The sequence below is a fragment of the Equus caballus genome, chromosome 20 (assembly GCF_041296265.1).
Source record: "Equus caballus isolate H_3958 breed thoroughbred chromosome 20, TB-T2T, whole genome shotgun sequence".
Lineage (NCBI taxonomy): Eukaryota > Metazoa > Chordata > Mammalia > Perissodactyla > Equidae > Equus > Equus caballus.
This window is the reverse complement of record NC_091703.1, coordinates 45,441,572-45,459,969: the sequence shown is the minus strand read 5'-3', so window position 1 is coordinate 45,459,969 and position 18,398 is coordinate 45,441,572. Positions and strand designations below refer to the sequence as shown.

At 54.2% G+C, this 18,398-nt stretch overlaps 2 protein-coding genes across 2 annotated transcripts; one reads left to right on the top strand and one right to left on the bottom strand.

Moving 5' to 3' along the window:
- The first annotated feature begins 1,420 nt into the window (after positions 1-1,420).
- PEX6 (peroxisomal biogenesis factor 6) lies at positions 1,421-13,615 on the top strand. Its single transcript, XM_023624949.2, has 17 exons — positions 1,421-2,384; positions 3,954-4,117; positions 4,586-4,669; positions 8,440-8,542; positions 8,627-8,760; positions 9,395-9,506; positions 9,887-10,095; positions 10,525-10,720; positions 10,869-10,945; positions 11,099-11,231; positions 11,313-11,518; positions 11,650-11,711; positions 11,956-12,064; positions 12,354-12,470; positions 12,594-12,671; positions 12,818-12,957; positions 13,155-13,615. Exons 1-17 carry the CDS (start codon positions 1,500-1,502, stop codon positions 13,289-13,291), a joined length of 2,946 nt encoding a protein of 981 aa, XP_023480717.1. The 5' UTR covers positions 1,421-1,499; the 3' UTR covers positions 13,292-13,615.
- Positions 13,616-13,749: 134 nt separating this feature from the next.
- Positions 13,750-16,821, bottom strand: GNMT (glycine N-methyltransferase). Its single transcript, XM_001501535.6, has 6 exons — positions 16,336-16,821; positions 15,326-15,453; positions 14,764-14,880; positions 14,419-14,561; positions 14,194-14,315; positions 13,750-14,111 (listed from the first exon to the last, which is right to left on the bottom strand). The coding sequence occupies exons 1-6, from the start codon at positions 16,539-16,541 to the stop codon at positions 13,940-13,942; spliced, it is 888 nt and encodes a 295-aa protein (XP_001501585.1). The 5' UTR covers positions 16,542-16,821; the 3' UTR covers positions 13,750-13,939.
- Between the last annotated feature and the right edge of the window lie 1,577 nt (positions 16,822-18,398).

Below are 18,398 nucleotides of genomic sequence, written 5' to 3'. Positions count from 1 at the left end.
TGACCCCCAGGTGGGATACCAGATGTATTTACTCATTCCCAAGACCTCAAGGAACACCATAGTCCTGAGGCGTAGAGCTTGCCTGCTGCTGTGTAAAGCAGGTGTATCTTCTTTGGACCCACCCTACCATCCTCCCAGTCCTTGGTCCCTCTGGGAGGCAGGGGACAGAGCCACATAATAGTTTAGAACTACCAAATGGGAGCTTTCATCCCTATGAATTCAGGTACATAGTACATTCTTGCATGCTATTTTAAAGATGTGGAACTGGGCAATTTCTGGTTTAGAACTAAAGGTACTTCCAGGAACTATAATCAGATACTTAAAAATATTTTCCTGTCTCTCCAAGGGTAGAAATACTTTATAACATGTAAATCTAATATTCAGCTCTCAGATTTTCAGGAATGCATAATGTACAAAGTAGAAGACTGCCTTAAGATGTTCAGCTGTAAAGAAAAGGAGAAAGTTGCATAGTAGCTGGAAGAGAATGCAATGTGCAGAAAGACTAGATTGCCACCAACCAATCCATTGATTCTAGGTGCAGATATATTGCTAACGACTGGAAGTGTGGCCTACCAATGTCCAAGTGCCTTGTACAGAGCAGTAGAGGTGGAGACAAGGATGGAATCTAAGTAACAGCACAGGTGGGAAGCAAGGTGTTGGTTTGGTGCTCATGACTGAAGCCTTCAACCCCTTTCTTCTGGCTGCTCTGCTGCCCACCGCCCTCTAGGGTAGAAATAAGAAATGGGTCTCCAGCCTGCAAGGATTGATGGTGGGGAGAGCAACTGGGTTTTGGAGGGATGAAAAAGCTTTGTCTTCGTTTCAAGTTTAGTGGGAGGAGAATGAACAGGACAAGAAACACTGGAATGCGGGTTTTGTGTAGGATGTGTTGGAACAGGTGTGACAGCACCAAGCACTCCAGGGCTACATGAATCACATGTAGTAATTCATCCAGCAGCCACTACATATCCATAAAAACTGTCTGAGACAGTTTTATAATCCTACCACTCCCTCCTGCAGCCTTCCCCACAACCCCCAAACCTCAGTGCCTACAGTTCCACAGAGGGAACTGTAGGAGCTCCACAGAGGAGTGGACTCCTTCCTAAACACTCCACCCACGGTTCCCCGCTACGGGCCGAGTTGGTCCGGGGCACCCTGACCCTTCATTGATCATTAAATGAACTGTTAAGTACATGGGATGGGGTAGTTAAGAGGACGTTACTCCCCCAGCAGGAGCAGAAGGCAAATCCCCGTAAACACAATCTGAAAGGACGCGCGCGTACACTCAGTGATCGTGTTACCGCCGTCGAAGCAGCGTCGCATCCCGGCCAAGCCGAGGCGCAGCGCTCTCTCTCGGAGCGTGCTCCCTGCACCCGACGCCCCTCCCCCTTTCCTCGCACCTCCCCTGACGGAAGCGGAAACGGCGCGCGCGCCGCCTCGGCGCCTGCCTCTCCAGCCCCGGAAACCGCGCTCCCTCGCCTTCTGGTTGGTGTCCTGTCACCATGGCGCTGGCAGTTTTGCGGGTCCTGGAGCCCTTCCCGACCGAGACCCCCCCGTTGGCGGTGCTGCTGCCGCCCGGGGGCCCGTGGCCTGCAGCGGGGCTGGGCTTGGTGCTGGCCCTGCGGCCTGCAGGGGAGAGCCCGGCCGGGCCGGCGCTGCTCGTGGCGGCCCTGGAGGGGCCGGGCGCGGAGACCGAAGAGCAGGGGCCCGGGCCCCCACAGCTGCTGGTCAGCCGCGCGCTGCTGCGGCTCCTGGCCCTGGGCTCCGGGGCGTGGGTGCGGGCGCGGCCCGTGCGGCGGCCCCCGGCGCTGGCCTGGGCGCTGCTTGGCACCTCGCCGGGGCCCGGGCTCGGACCGCGAGTCGGGCCGCTGCTGGTGAGGCGCGGAGAGGTCCTGCCAGTGCCCGGACCGCGGGTGCTGGAGACGCGGCCGGCGTTGCAGGGGCTGCTGGGCCCAGCGACGCGGCTTGCTGTGACTGAGCTCCGTGAGCGGGCCAAACTGGGTCCGGAGCCTGGGGACAGCAGCCGGCCCCCACCCCCGCCCGTGGTGTCCTCCTTCGCGGTTTCCAGCACAGTCCGGCGACTCCGGGGAGTCCTGGGAGGGACTGGAGATTCACTGGGGGTGAGCCGGAGCTGTCTCCGTAGCCTCGGCCTCTTCCAGGGCGAATGGGTGTGGGTGACCCGGGCCGGAGAGTCATCGAACGCTTCCCAGCCACACTTGGCCACGGTGCAGGTCCTAGAGCCTCGCTGGGACCTCTCTGAAAGGCTGGGACCCGGCTCTGGGCAGCAGCTGGGAGAGCCCCTAGCCGACGGACTGGCCCTCGTGCCTGCCACTTTGGCTTTTAATCTCGGCTGTGATCCCCTGGAAGTGGGAGAGCTCAGAATTCAGGTATGATGCAGAACTGAGGTCAGGAATACTTCCTCCTCCTTATCCTCTCTTCTTTGTCTTAACTGAATTGGAAGACCAGAGCTGTAGAGTTCACATCCGTTCCACCTTAGATCTTGGACTTCTCACTTAATGTCTCTTAGCTTTATTTTATCCATTCTTTACATCAAAATATAATCCTCCATGGTGTGGTGGTGGATGAGAAAGGCTTTCATCTATTCAGGTGAAAAGTGAGATTCATAGTCAAATTACCAGGTGTGTATATTAATCTACTCAATCTAATCAGTTTGTGGAATTGCTACAGTGTATCCAGTATTATGCCGGGTAGTATGGAGGATGGTATCTCACTGCTTTTCTTTGGCTCCTGCTTATCCTTGGCTTCAAATTCCTTCCTATTCTTCTAGCGTCATGTGTTAAAATCCTACCATCCTTTCCTTCAAGGCCCATCTAAAGATGCCACCTTCACAAGGGCTGTCCTAATCTCACCACCACAAATTTAACGTGATTTCCTCCTATAGCGTTTTGTGCCTTTCTTAGGGCATTTATTTTATTCTGCTTTGTTATGAATATGTAATCTGTCTAATCTGCAATTATGTATTGTAAATTCCTTGAAGAGAAGGGTTCTTTGTTATCTCTAATGCCTGGGGTTTAATGTTAATATTTTATTAAATATATCCAAGAGAAGTTTTTGGTTTCTGCCTTTAAGGAGCTTACTTCAAGAAGATAATTGTATTTGAGGAGACAAATATAGTCCAGTGTTTAAGCACCTAGATGTGTGGTTGAGGCCTCCGCTGTCCAATATAGAAGCCACCAGCCACTTTGTGACTTTGTTAATTAATTAAAACTAAATAAAGTTAAAAATTCAGTTCTTCAGTTGCGTTAGTCACATGTCAAGTGCTCGATAGCCACATGTAGCTATAGAACATTTCTATCACTGTAGAAAGTTCTATTAGACAATGCTGGCATAGCAGTTAGTGCTATGGGATGTCAAGCAGAGACAGAAGATACGCATGAAAGGGAGTCAGGTGTGGGTTTCCTTCTGCATGGGGGAGAAACTACTGGTGTACTGAGACTGGAGCTCACTTAGCTGACCCAGCCCTTTCAGCTTCAGTTACCTTCAGACTGGAGCTCATTCAGCTGATCCAGTCCTGTCTGTCCTTTTCCCACAGCCTAAATTCAGAGTGTCTCCAGTAATGTCCACTTAATATCAATCCCAGTGGCTTCCTGGCGTCACTCAAAGGACTTGCGGGGATTAAATGTCTTTACCATTTCAGTGGCTCTGGGCCAACTTAAAGGTATCATAGAAAGGTTTTCTTTACTGAGAAACTTTTTTGGAGCTAGAGTCAGAAAAGTTAGAATCAGAAATCTCTTCCTAGTGCCCATTAGAAGGAGAGGTTTCTGTTTTCTAGGGAAGATATAGGTATTCAGCTCTGCCAGCCTAGGCCTCCCCTCCCACAAGCCTTGTGCCTATGGGAATGACAGAGGATGAAAGTAGAAATACTGGCTGCTAAGAGAAGGCAGAGCCTGACTCCTTGGGAGAAGGTTATAAGGTGGTGCTTATTTCTCTAATAGAGGTACTTGGAAGGTTCCAGCGCCCCTGAAGACAAAGGAAGCTGCTCAGTGCTGCCTGGGCCTCCATTTGCCAAAGAGTTACACGTCGAAATTGTGTCCTCTCCCCACTACAGCAGTAATGGAAATTATGACCACGTTCTTTACCGACACTTTCAGACACCCAGGTTAGCTGGTTACCCCTTTCAGGTGGATAGCATCTGACCTTCATTGCTCTCCTCCTATCCTGTGGTACCTACACCCAGACCCACAGAGCCTCTGACTTTAAAAAAGCCACCTTTTAGGCAATATTGTGGCTAGAAGCTTCTTGGTGTGTCAGGCAGACAATAGAAGAGAAATCTGGACCACGAGGTGGATCTGGACGTTCTAAACTGAGAAACCTCTTTGATTTGAGAGGGCCCCAAAAGAACCAGGATCCTGCTTCTCCTCTCTGATCCCCCTTTCTAGCCTCTCCGCCATTTCCCCCAGCTCATTCTAGGTGAGACTTGTTCTCTGGACAACTGCTTGGAATCTCTGGGTGGGCCGCAGGCCCCTAAGAAGTAGTCTGCGTGTTGGGGGTGGGAACGGGGAGAATGTGTCAGGTACACGATCTTGACTCCCACTGTGAGCTGACCAGGGCCTCTGCTGTGTTGCAGGGCAGTCCAGGAAGGGGATGTTCTGTGTGTGCCAACAGTTGGGCAAGTGGAGATCCTGGAAGGAAGCCCAGAGAAACTGCCCAGGTATGCAGCCACCTCGTGTCTTACAGCTGCGCTTCTTAACCTGGGTGCAGGAGTTCTTTGATCCTCTCCTCCCAGGTGGTATGGAATAATGTTGTGCACAAGAACATTTTGTTATCCTGTACATTTTTCTGGAGAGAAGGTACATGATCTTCAGATTCTCAAACAGGCACATGACTGAAAAAAGATTAAGAACCACTGCCTGCTGGCTTTGGGAGGTGTTTATCCTCAAATTGATTGGTGGTCGTAGGTAAAGGGAAGCTTTAAAAATAGCTTAATGGCCTCAACCAAGGTGAGATTCCTTGCTTTCCATTCTCAGCCACAGTGATATTTGGGCAAAGATTTGGGCCACACCTCTGGTATACTCAACATAGGGAGATCCAGGCTCCAATTTCTGCCCTAATTGATGCAGTGTGCACATACTACTTTTCAATCCTGTCTCCCAAAGAGGGGGAGTGAAGGATTGCTGCTGTCCTTGAGAGGCCTGCTCTTTCCTTGTCCTCAACAGAGAATGAGAAATAGAGCGTAACTGAGCCAAGAACTCCAAAACAAGGAGTACACCCTTCTCCTCCTGTTGACTCTGACCACAGAGGTAAAAAGAGGAGGCAAAGAATTCAGAGACTCCTTTGGCCTTATATGAAGGGGGAAGAATGTGTAGCCCCATACCCCAGCCAGTCCCTCTATTCAAGACCAATTTTCTGTAGGGGTTTACCAGAAGAACACTGGTACACACGCTAACTCAACTTTCAGGAAAATCTCAGTGAAGTGGTGGGACTGCCCTGCAGGAAGCTGGGCATAAGAGCCGTCAGGACCAAAGTCCTTGGTGTTGACCATCCCTCACCTCAACCCAACCCTAATTTTACTCTAAAGACAGTGGTGGCCAAATATTTAGCCCCCACTTCCTCACTCACCCCCTGCAGTAAGCCCCAGCCAAGAGAGAGATGCCTTGTCTGGGGCGCCTGATTCATCCTTGGTCAACATTCAGAGCTTAGTTCTGGCCAGTGCTCTATCTCCCCAATCTCAGGGCTATGGTACCCAGGTGAAGGGCCCGGTAGTGCCCTGGGTAATCCCATTAAGTGCTCCACAACACCCCTTTGAGCTTTCCCAGATCAAATCTACAACTGGGACCTGGTGGAAAATGCCAGGCTGGCATGTATCAGTCACTTCCCACTTCTTTTTTTTTTTTTTTTTAAGATTTTATTTATTTATTTATACTATTTTATTTTTTTGAGGAAGATTAGCCCTGAGCTAACATCTGCCACCAATCCTCCTCTTTTTGCTGAGGAAGACTGGCCCTGAGCTAACATCCATGCTCATCTTCCTCTACTTTATATGTGGGACGCCTGCCACAGCATGGCTTGACAAGCGGTGCATAGGTCAGCACCTGGGATACGAACCCCAGGCCGCTGAAATGGGATGTGCGAACTTAACCACTGCGCCACCAGGCCGGCCCCTAAAGATTTTATTTTTTATTTTTTTATTTTTCCTTCTCCCCAAAGTCTCCCCAGTACATAGTTGTATATTTTAGTTGTGGGGTCCTTCCAGTTGTGGCATGTGGGACGCCGCCTCAGCATAGCTTGAGAATGGTGCTGGTCCGTGCCCAGGATCCGAACCAGCGAAACCCTGGGCCCCTGAAGCAGAGCACGAACTTAACCGCTCAGCCATCAGGCCGGCCCCCTCCTTCCCATTTCTACCTCCCATCCTAAATATTGCAAATGTCTATGAGCTAGCTTTTTGTAGGAATACTATAGAATGCCCATCTTTTGTACTTTCAAAGGAAAACAGGCACTAGGCCCTCCTGAGACAGACCAGCAGGCCAGTTCTGCTCCTGGACCTCTGCTGTTGCAGCCCTCTAGAGATCTGTCTCCCTCCTCTGGGTGCTGAGTGCATAGTTCTTACCCCTGAGCAGATCCTGGAAAGCAGGGTTGGGGTGGGCAGGTGGATCCAGGGCCACATAAAGATGAGTGCTTTAGCCTGCATCCCAGCCATGGTAAGGGAGGCCCTGCAAGGAGGCTCCTGTGATCTTGGAAAAGAGTTCTGCTGTTGGTAGTGTAGCCTCTGCAGACTCTCCCCTGTGTTCTGCTGCCCAAAGCCAGGCCAACGAGATCCAGCTTCACACTCTCCCATCTGGCTCTTGGGACACAACCCACTCTTCCCCAGCAGTGTGCAGATGTGTTCCAGAGGTCTGGCCTTGTTCTCACCGAGGTGGTCTAACCACCCTCCATGGGAGAGGGAGTCTCCCCAGCCCCCCACAGGGATGTTCCGCCTTGGATTCCAGTGCTTTCCAGATGCACTCTGACTCAAGATGCTTGGCTTGATTGGGATTCTAGGTGATAGACCCACTTATCATTTATTTATAATGAAGAACACTAGGACACCATTTTCCTTGTATTCTAGTTTTTACCACAATCACTGCCTACAGTAATAGTTGCAAGAATTTCATAATACCTGGTATGCTTCCCCCCTCCACCTGGAGGCACTCCCACCCCACCTTTGCTGCCAGGGGGAGCAGCTTTGTGACTGTGGGACACGGTGAGCAAAGGAATTTGCACCCTGATTTACCTTAAGTAGGCCCAGGTCATAGTCTAGCTGTGTCATTGCCTTGCTGCATGAGGATTAAAGTAGGGAGTCGCAGGGCTGGCCCCATGGCGTAGTGGTTAAGTTCGGTGTATTCCACTTTGGCGGCCTGGGTTTAGGGGTTCGGATCCTGGGCACGGGCCTACACCACTCATCAGCCATGCTGTGGTGGCGACCCATATATAAAGTGGCACAGATGTTAAATAAATAAATATTGGCACAGATGTTAGCTCGGGGCTAATCTTCCTCAAGCGAAAAAAAAAAAAAAAAAGGGAGAGTGGCTCATTATTTCTCTATGTGGAAAATTGGGCTAGTAACTGCTACCTGCTACCCACCCTCGGCCCCCTTAGTAGGCTGAGTAACACGAACTCACTCGGATACTAGCCAGTGACTGCACAGCCCTGGTTATGGCTGGGGGAGCTTTTGAAAAATACAGATGCCTGAGCTGCACCCCAGAGCTATTGGAGCAGAACCAGGGTGAGGCTGGGCCTGTGCAGTCTTTTTATTTTTTTCCAAAAGAGGGGAAAATGTTAATTTTTAAATTGAGATATAATTCACATACCATAAAATTCATGCTTTCAGAGTGTACAATTCAGTGGCTTTTAGTATATTCACAAGGTTGTTCAACCAACACCGCTGTCTAATTCCAGAACGTTTTCATCACCCCAAAAAAGAAATCCCCACCCATTAGCAGTCACTCCCTATTGCCTCCTTCCCCCAGCCCCTGGCAACCAGTAGTCTGCTGAATGGAATCCCACACTATGTGAGAGATGTTGTAAAAGTCTGACCAATAGTTCTAGTGTGGGTATGTGTTTGAGGGAGAGACTGTACTCTGAAGCCAGTGGAAATGGTCAGATGCTCATCACTTGGTGCAGCAGTAGCTTCTCCCATTGGGCTGAGTGGGTGGGCCCTTTACCTGGAGAAACACCCCCCCCCAAGGCTCTCTGATGGTTGTCCTGAGGGGTGCGGAGGACAGGCATAGCTTCCGCCCCCGAAATGTATATGATCCAGTCAGGGAGATAAGAAAGACCGTCTGCTTTCCTTTCCCCCTACTCCCCTGCCACCGTGTCTGAGGGCATTTATCTGTGCTGCTCTTGTCCCTGCAGTGGCCCTCTGTGATTCAGACAGCCACCTTTCCTTGGAGAGGGGTGTATGTGGGCTCTGGATAGGGGGTTCATTGGGCCTCTTTCCTGCAGGTGGCGGGAGATGTTTTTTAAAGTGAAGAAAACAGTTGGGGACGCTCCGGATGGGCCAACCAGTGCCTACTTGGCCAACACCACTCATACCTCCTTGTACTTGGTGAGGCCCTGGGGGTGGGAGTGGACCTGGGGAAAGGAGCAGAAACAACTTCTAGAAACTAAAGCTTCCTCCCACCTTTCACAGGTGGGTTCTACCCTGAGCCGTGTTCCAAGGCTCCCTTCAGAAGAATCCACTCCCTGGAGCAGCTTGTCTCCTCCAGGCCTGGAGGCCTTGGTGACTGAACTCTGTGTTGCCCTGAAGCCTCGCCTCCAGCCAGGGTGAGTGAGGGCACTACCTCCGGGTGTGAGAAAAGCCTGCTTGGAACATCCCTGGAGGGGCAGCAGGCCAGACAAGTAGTCTAATGCCCTGGCCAGAGTGGGATTGGGTGGACCTCCCTGAAACCAGTATGCCCAGGCCAATAGCCCAGGTCCTTTTTGTAAGCAAATTCCCAGGCTCCTTTCCTGGGATAACCTCCCTTCTCCAAGGTCAGCTATGGGAGAAGACTCTTCAACAGGCACAGCTGTCTCTGAGACTGCCCTTCCCCTTGGGGAGCCCACCAGCTAACCTGGCCTTCACCACTCTGGCCCTGAAAGACACAGCTTCTTAACCACTGGCCTAAGTGTAGACAAAGCCCCCTCCCTAATTTCTGTCAATACAGTCCAGACCAGACATAACAGTCAAGGCCTTATTGAAGGCAGTGGTGACAAAAGGGAATTAGTCCCTGCCCTGCCAGAGCACCATAGGTGGTGTGGGAAATACGGCCTCACCATGTGGAGACAGCCCTGGGGGAGAGGGGGTGTCTCAGGGAGAGAAACAGGGTGTCTGCCTTCTAGATCCAAGGGTCCCTGTTTTACTGGGGACTCTCAAGTGGGAGCAGAATGGAGGAGACAAGTGTCTGTTCTCTGGTTGCAGGTGTGCCCTGCTGACAGGAACTAGCAGTGTCCTTCTACGGGGCCCCCCTGGCAGTGGGAAGACCACAGCAGTTGCTGCAGCCTGCGGCCGCCTCGGACTCCACTTACTGAAGGTAGGGTTCCTGGAGAGTAGAACCCCAACTATGTCTCCTCCCAAGATCAGATGCTCCCTCTCTCCCTCTCCCCTCTGCCTACTAGCCTGGCCCTAATGCCTCAGCCCAGTGGGCCAGTGAGTCAGGCGTGTTCCCATGATGCTCAGCTCCTGAGAGATATTTCAAGAAGGAAGGGGTTTCAAGAATTTGGTAGATTGCCCAGGGAATGAGGTTAGGGTAAAGAAGAGATAGGACTCGGCCAGTATTACCTTCTTCCCCCATCCCTGCCTTCCAGAAAGAGATGGCTGCATCTTCTTCTGACATCCACCCCCACTGACGCCTTCTCCTGCCCTAGTCACACCTGCCGCTTGCTCACAGACCCATCGGCACCCCCTCCCCAGGTGCCCTGCTCCAGCCTCTGTGCAGATAGCAGTGGGGCTGTGGAGATGAAACTGCAGGCCACCTTCTCCCGGGCCCGGTGCTGCCGGCCAGTGGTTCTGTTGCTGACAGCCGTGGACCTTCTGGGCCGGGACCGTGATGGGCTAGGTGAGGACGCCCGTGTGGTGGCCACGCTGCGTCACCTCCTCCTCGATGAGGATCCCCTTACCAGGTATTCTACGGAGCTGGGCCTGTAAGGGGTGAGGCCCAGCCCTCCTCCCTCTCAGCCTTTCCTCCTCTCTACCTCACCCCCTCAGTGGCTTCTCAGACATCTAATGCCCATTCGGCTGCCCTCCAGACAGTCCTGAGCTGAGGAACTTAGGGGTACCCAGAGGGAAGAGGATGCGGTCCCCAGTATTTCTTGAGGAACACTAGGTTGGAGAAAAAGTGCAGCCTCTGCCCTCAGTGAGCTCCCTGTGTGAGGGGGAGCATAGGACCCCTTCTCAAGGTATTCCGACCCCATCCAGGAAGTTTTGGGGTGCTCATCTTCCTATCCTAGCACCCACCCACCTCCCTGCCCTCCTGCACCAGCCTCAGGACAAGGCAGTACTCAGGGCTGCCAGCCACGTTGCTGCCCTTAGCGCCCACTCCCCGTCTGCAGCTGCCCTCCTCTCATGGTTGTGGCCACCACGAGCCGGGCTCAGGATCTGCCTGCTGATGTGCAGACAGCGTTTCTTCATGAGCTGGAGGTGCCTGTGCTGTCAGAGGGGCAGCGGCTCAGCATCCTGCGGGCCCTCACTGCCCACCTCCCCCTGGGCCAAGAGGTGAACCTGGCACAGCTGGCACGGCGGTGTGCTGTAAGTACCACTCAGTCCTGCCACCCTGCAAGTGAGGGTAGAGAAATCTGAGGCCTCAACGGTGGTCCTCTGCTCCAGCTGGGGGACCAACCCCCAAGGGTTCTTGCCTACCGTGTCCTCTTATGTGACCTTCCCTATGGTTCCCTAGGGCTTTGTGGTGGGGGATCTCTATGCCCTTTTGACCCACAGCAGCCGGGCAGCCTGCACCAGGATCAAGAACTTGGGGTAAGGAACTTGGGCTTAGGAGGGGAAAGGTGGCAAGAAGAAATATGGGTCGGTTGGGGGCTGGTGAGGAAGACAGAAGGGAACAGGACTCTGCTGGGGAAGAGGCCTTAGGTCAGGTCCTCCAGAGGCCTCCCTCTGGGTTTCTCTTTGCAGTTTAGCAGGGGGCTGGAGTGAGGAGGATGAAGGGGAGCTGTGTGCTGCTGGTTTTCCTCTCCTGGCTGAGGACTTCGGGCAGGCGCTGGAGCAGCTGCAGGCAGCTCACTCCCAGGCCATCGGAGCCCCCAAGGTAGGGACTCCAGGTCCTTGGAGGGAGGGCCAGAGCTTCCTCCACCAGCAAGTCCCCAACTGTGCACTTTCCGTCTCCTAGATCCCCTCAGTGTCTTGGCACGATGTGGGTGGGCTGCAAGAGGTGAAGAAGGAGATTCTGGAGACCATTCAGCTCCCTCTAGAGCACCCTGAGCTGCTGAGCCTGGGCCTGAGGCGCTCGGGCCTTCTGCTCTACGGGCCTCCTGGCACTGGGAAGACCCTTCTGGCCAAGGCAGTAGCCACTGAGTGCAGCCTTACCTTCCTCAGGTGGGGAGGGGGCCTAGGAGGGATGATGGGTGGATTGGGAGCTGCACCAGGCTCTGAGGAGCAGGACCAGGGGCTGGCCAGGAGATCATTGTGTCTTTATGTATCTGACCCTCTCACATCCCCTCCCTCAGCGTGAAGGGGCCCGAGCTCATCAACATGTATGTGGGCCAAAGTGAGGAGAATGTGCGGGAAGGTGAGTGAGTGGGGAGGAGCAGGGCTTCTAGCCCTTCCCAAACCCCAGTGACCCCTGTGCCACCCCCACCCTCAACCTGCTCATGATCATTCCTAGTCCTCCTTACCACAGTCAGGTTCCTGCCCAGTAGGGCCTAGTACCTGGAGTGCTAGTGAGGAGTTGTCGAACCTGGGTTTCCTGTCCTATCTCCTGACTTCACACCCCGCTGAGCTTCCCCCTCCTGTGGGCCCCTCTCTCTCCTCAGTGTTTGCCAGGGCCAGGGCTGCGGCTCCATGCATTATCTTCTTTGATGAACTGGACTCCTTGGCGCCAAGCCGGGGGCGAAGTGGAGACTCTGGAGGTGTGATGGACAGGTGAGGAGCTGGGCCAGAATGGAGTCTGGGGTGCAGGACGGAGGGACGTGAGACAGGCTGCAGCAGCCTTCAGAGCCCTTTCTGGTTTGAGACAGTATAACGGAAGCTGAAAGGGGCCATGGAGTTGGGTGTGGGACATTGAGGAGAATGGGGGCCTGTACAGAGGGGTCCACAGGGCACAACTGGACAGCAGGCCCTGTGGAGAAGACCTGCAAGGAGAGGCACCACAGGCAGGGGAAAGACTGAGGATGGGCCAAGGACTCTCTCGCCTTCGCTTCCTCCTTGGCAGGGTGGTGTCTCAGCTCCTGGCCGAGCTAGATGGGCTTCACAGCACTCAGGATGTATTTGTTATCGGAGCCACCAACAGACCAGACCTCCTGGACCCTGCCCTTCTACGGCCTGGCAGGTGGGCAGCCCATACCTCTCACCTGTGCCAGGCCCATTTAGGCCTGTCCCTTGACCCCATCCTGTGCCTCCTCCACCTCTCATGCTGGCTTCCTGACACTTATGCCCACCTATCTCCCTAAAGGTTTGACAAGCTGGTGTTTGTGGGGGTGAGTGAGGACCGGGCCTCCCAGCTCCGTGTTCTGAGTGCCATCACACGCAAGTATGCCCTGTCAGAGGGAGACTCCAAGGGCTTGGGCCTTGGGATGGTGAGGGGGTGAGAGCAATGAGAGAACAGGCTGGTCAGGGATGCCTTCTGAGGGAGGAGGGATGCCAGGGAAACTGTTTCTTTCTGTATCCCCACAACAGATTCAAGCTAGAGCCCTCTGTGAGCCTGGTGAATGTGCTGGATCGCTGTCCTCCCCAGCTGACAGGTGCAGACCTCTACTCCCTCTGCTCTGATGCCATGACAGCCGCCCTCAAACGCAGGGTTCGGGACCTGGAGGAAGGTGAGCCACTCGCCAGCTCCAGAGGTCAACAAAAAGCTAGTGGGCATCAGGCGCCATTCTGGATTTCAGAGGAGTCTGGGGGACTCTGGGCAGGAACGTACCTCCCACAGGGCTCTCCTCTGCTTGGGTATAGACCACACCCTGTTCCCCAGCTGGCATGGGACCTTGGCCTCACCTCCCCCTTGTCACCCGCCCAGGACTGGAGCCCGGGAGCTCCACCCTGCTGCTTACCATGGAGGACCTGCTGCAGGCCGCTGCCCGGCTGCAGCCCTCAGTCAGCGAGCAGGAACTGCTCCGGTACAAGCGCATCCAGCGCAAGTTTGCTGCCTGCTAGGAGCCGTCTGCAGTCTGGGGCCCCGCCCACAATGGCTAAAGGTACCTAGGGATCCCCACAGAGACCTGAAAGAGCAAAGAGCTCTTTCTCAGGCTGCTGCTGGCCCACCTGAAGGCTGCCTCCCTCCAGGAGATCCCCTGGGTGCTGAAGGGCATCAGGAGCCCTGCAGGAGCTCACAGGCACTCGCTGCGCCCCTGTGTGTCCTTCCAGGCCAGGCCTGAGACCAGGACCCCTCTGCTTGGGAGAGCGGTGGGGCTTGGAGTGTGGGGATTGGGCCCAGGGAGGCGGTTCTGTGACTGAAAATAAAGTGTATGCTGCCCCCTGCTGGTGCTGCGGCCTGAAAGGTTGGAGTAGGGAAGAGCAAGATTGCAGGAGGAGTCCCCAGGGGAGGGCAGAGTGGGCGCCACAGGAGCTTGGTCCTTCTGACATTTCTGACACAAACACAAGGCTGCAGGAACTGAAGAAGGCACTCACTATATTGTCCACCCCTCCGTTGGCCTGAAGCCAAATCCCTGGCCTGAAGCGGCAGTCAGCCCCTGCCCACACCCCCAGGATCTGCACCAGGGGCTGGGCTGGTTGTGGGGCAGCCGGTCCCCACCTCCCCAGACAGCCCAGCAGTAGACAGGGTTGTGGGAGCTGAGGCCGTGCTCAGTCCGTCCTCTTGAGCACGTGGATGAAATAGCAGGGAATGTAGGCCTGGCCCGGCTTGTAAGGCTTGAAGTCACCCAGGACACTGTGCTGGCACTTGCCCCCGAAGGCTGCTTGGAGCAACTCCGTGAAGGGCGCCAGACAGTGCGGGTAGTAGGAGAGCCGGAACTTACTGCAACAGAGCCCCCAGACCACCGTGAGGGCTGGTGGCTTCAGCAACCCCCACCTCACCCCCTGCCTAGCCAAGTGGGTACCTTAAGCGAGGAGAACTGTCCTGGCCAGCCCCCGGCACCTGCACCGTGTAGTCCAGGGTCACCATGTGGGCCTTATTGTTCACTGTCAGCACTGATGTCTTGATGTCCTTGGTCAAGTCACTCTATAGATGGTGATGCAGGCCATTAGCCTCTGCAACCACTGTGGGGCCTGGACCCCAGGCTCACACCTCCCACTCTGGGCCCTCCATCCCCCAGAGGCCCTACCTTATAGTAGATGTTCTTCCCTGGGGGTGCACAGCCTGTACTGAGGATGTGGTCATAGTTGCGATGATCAATGATCAGCAGGCCCCCTGACCGCACCATGCTCGCAATGTTCTTCAGTGCCAGCCGGTGCTCACTCTGGTCCCCTGAACTCCAGGCAAGGGCAGAGAGGCTGCATCTGCTCAGGGCCCCCAGTACCAGTCTCCCTCCCATCTCTCCTCCCCAGGGGTGCCAGTGCCAAAGCAGAGAGGGGAAAAGCAGTCTGCTCTGGCAGGAAAGCAGACGCCCAGGGGTCTGGGGAAAGGGGTACAGCTCAAAGCAAGCCATTCCCAAGGCCACACCTCTCACCTTTGCAGTCTGGCAAGTGGGCAAAACTGTTTCCAAGGCAGATGACAGCATCAAAGCCACCCTCTGGAGGCCGGGGCACATCTTTGTCCAGAGTCATCCAGTTGGCTTCTTCGATGACTGGGGGCCAGGAAGGGGAAGAGGGATCAGGGTGGCACCATGGTACCAGCAACACCCACTTCCACCAAGAGCTGTCCTGCCTCAGTTTCACCTTCAAGACACACCGAGGGACTCCCCATCCAGAGAGGGGGAGGAGATCATTATGGACTTGGAGGGGGAAGGGAAAAGAGACGTCGAAGGAGGAGGAAGCCATGGTTGGGAAGGAGGGCTCTTATGGGTTTTTATTTGGGGGGAGGAACAAAACACTATAAACATAGTTAAAACCAGCCCCTCATAACTGATTCCTCATTCTGGTGCCTAAGCCTCCCTTTTCAGGGAAATGACCATAATTTTGCTGTCCCCTTGAGGAAAACAAAACACCCTACCGCAGAAGCTAAAGGCGCCCAGGGCAGAGAGAACTGTGTGTGTGATGGCTGGGCTGGGAGGGCCTGGCTGGACCACGTACCCCACTTGTCGAAGGCGGGCTCGTGCCGCCGGTTCCAGCGCTGTTTGAGTGCGTACTTCAGCATCTTGTCACTGGCATCCACGCTCGTCACACTGAAGCCCTCTTCCACCAGCATGATGGAGTCCACCCTGGACAGGGCCAAGGATGAGGGGCGGGGAGGGCCAGTCAGAGGCCTGGGAAGGCAAGGAGGAGGCCCTGTGCTGGACCCTCCTGTCTCCTCAACTCTCCAGAGCCCATTCCTCTGCTTCCTCTCCACTGACCTCGAATGACCTGGCAAATCTGTTTCTTATCACCGGGTGGCAACCTTATTTTTGTTTTTTAGCACCTGTTGGAAGTCAGGCACTTTACAAACTGTGTATTAATCCTCATGGCAATCCTGTGAAGTAGATACTGTGTTACCCTACTTGAGAGAGGGGCAAACAGCTCCTGGAAGTGAGGTGAGCTATGCACAAGAGGTATATAGCACGGTGCTTTAGAGCACAGGCAACCACCTGTGCTACCCTAACCACCCTACGTCTGTATTTCCTCTCCACTAGAGGGAGGCCCTTGACTTGTCTGAGGCGCAATTTCCACAACTGTAAATGGGCTATCACCACCCTAATCCTGGTGGGGTTTTGTGAGGATTTTTCCTCAACAGCTCGTGGCACAGCACTTGGCAGGGGCAAATGTAGACAAATGTGAGCTGTTAAGGCTGACCAAGGCCACTACACAAGGAGAAATGCTGGAGCCAGGACGCGCGCTGACATCGGTCTGGCCCCAAAGCCCGGCTCTGGCGAACTGGCCCTTCCCAGCGCAATGTGCCCACACCTCGCTCTCACGCTGGGTCTCCTCGGCCCCCTCCTCCTGCCAGCCTCTCCCAGGCTCTTGCTCTGCCCCTTCTGCTCTGGCAGACACCCTCCCCTGGCCCTGGCAGCCCGCCCTGCCCAGCTCCGGGCTGGTGAAGGAGGCTGCTCTGACCCGGGCCGAGCCGGACCCCACTCCCCTGGGCCCCTGACCCTGCTCGGGCTCACCCGGTGCCACAGGCCACGTCGAGCACCCTCTGGCAGCCGTGCTGGCGCAGCAGCCCGAGCAGCCAGGCCTTATACTCGGCCGTGCGGCTGCGGGTGTCCCCGACATAGAGCTGCCACACGCGCGCTGCCTCCCCGTCCGCGTACTGGTCCGGGAGCCCTTCAGCCGCCACCCCCAGGGAGCGGGTCCGGTACACGCTGTCCACCATCCTGCGACGTGCCTGGGCTCCCGGCCGCCTGCTCCGCCTTTATACGATGGCCCCTCGGGAGGCCCGGCCGCCCCACCTGCCCAATGGCAGGTGAGCGCGGGGACACGCCCCTGCTGGGCTCCTGGCCCGGCGCCTGCCGCTGCCCGCGCCGCCGGGAGGACGCTGCCTCGCAATCCTGGACCAGCCCTTCTCACCGGCCTGAAGATCCAGGCCTCTAGACGATCCCATGGCCGGGAACGACTCTCCCGACCCCCTATCCACTTAGCTCAGGTCTCAGGAGGACCGGGGAGGGGCCAGGAGAGCCGGGAGCAGTGAGATTGCTCACTCCACCTCCACTCAAGCTGGAAAGAAAGGAAAGAAAACTTCACAGTCCACACAGAACTGAGGCCCAGGACTGGACCATCCCCAACGAGTGAAGATATTAGTGTATCTAGAGAAAGAATGTCCGACTGAAGGAGGCCTGGTCAGCTAGGGAAGGGAGGAATGGGGACTCTCTGGGGATAATGCAGGTCTGGCCATCCAAGTCCAGGAGCAGTTCCGGACCAAGGGATCACCCCACCCACCTGCAGGCAGGTGTTCCTCTGTCCTGTAGGTGATGCATCAAGCTTTTCCCTGAGCCACCCACGGCAGAGTCTGGTCCTTCCTTCCAACTCCCCACCAACTGGTCACCCTTCTAAAGACCATCTGCTTTCCTCCGAGGCACCGAGCCCACAGGGTGGGAAGTCCAGGGTCAGGGACGGGAGTGCTTGGTGTATTGTTCATTGTCACTTCATAAATTGCTCTTTTGGTTTGGTTAGCGTCCATCCACCCTTTCTCCCAAAGCAGAAGGTCTCAACCTAGGACAAAACCCTGGATTGAGGTGGATTCAGGAAGATGATGCCACCCAGCGAAGCCCAAAACAGCCAAAACAGACTTCCCCATCTGTCTTTGTTCTTCTGGCTTCAGAAAGAGGGAGTATGGAATTTAGAACAAAGGAGCCTCCCCTTACTTGTTTATTGTCTATGGAAGTTAGGAGCTGAAGCAACCCCAGAGATCATGTAATCACTGCTAACTTCCTATTTCCAGCACATGGCTTCAGATGGACTTGTCCATGTCCAAGCAACAAATCTTGTGCTCGCACTGACCCTGCAGACAGGTCTTTGGCGACAGACTTAGAAGGCACTGTGCTGGGGGGTGCAAGCAGGCCCAGAGTTTTCCTTTGTCAGAATATTCTGCAGGAAATCCTCTCCACCAGTCCTAGACTTTGAAAAGCATTTCATGTTAAGAGAATTATCCTCTCAGTGGTGGACAGCAATCTGGTGCTATGTCCTTGCATCGAGGCATAATATGCAACCACTTCTCTCTATGGGGTGGACTGTTTTTAAGTATGAGGGCGCCAAGAAAATTAGTTCCTTCCTTGGGTAGGAAAATGCATTCTTTACTTGAAATAAACTTGATATTTATTTTACCCTAAATCAGGAGGAAAGTAATTAATTGTTTGGCTATAAATTGATGAGCTGATGGTTAAATTGTTAATTAAGAATTTGGTCATATAAGAAATGAAATTTTAAGGAAAAATAGACCTATGAAATTATTTACTTTAGTGATTTTGGAGTTCTGAAATGCACTTAAGAAATCTGAAGAAAAATGAAGGATGATGTTAAATTGGAATAGCTACCAAAATGATGGGGAAATGATTTATTTTATTGGCTGGACATAAAATAGTTGAAAAGTTAAGTGGCTGGCCTGGGGCAATTTATTATTTTTTCCCTTACTATTGCTTTCTTTTTCATTTACTTTTGCCTCTTAACTCTCTCTGAATACATTTTTTTTTTTTTGAGGAAGATTAGCTCTGAGCTAACATCTGCCGCTAATCCT

Excerpts from the sequence above, each read along its gene's own strand:
- GNMT (XM_001501535.6), bottom strand. The coding sequence starts at position 16,541 with ATGGTGGACAGCGTGTACCGGACCCGCTCCCTGGGGGTGGCGGCTGAA. Across the intron at positions 14,562-14,763 it reads CCACTTGCCAGACTGCAAAG|GGGACCAGAGTGAGCACCGG; the intron begins GTGAGAGGTGTG and ends CCTGGAGTTCAG. Across the intron at positions 14,112-14,193 it reads GACAGTTCTCCTCGCTTAAG|TAAGTTCCGGCTCTCCTACT; the intron begins GTACCCACTTGG and ends GCTCTGTTGCAG.
- PEX6 (XM_023624949.2), top strand. The coding sequence starts at position 1,500 with ATGGCGCTGGCAGTTTTGCGGGTCCTGGAGCCCTTCCCGACCGAGACC. Across the intron at positions 8,543-8,626 it reads CTCATACCTCCTTGTACTTG|GTGGGTTCTACCCTGAGCCG; the intron begins GTGAGGCCCTGG and ends CACCTTTCACAG. Across the intron at positions 11,712-11,955 it reads TGAGGAGAATGTGCGGGAAG|TGTTTGCCAGGGCCAGGGCT; the intron begins GTGAGTGAGTGG and ends CTCTCTCCTCAG.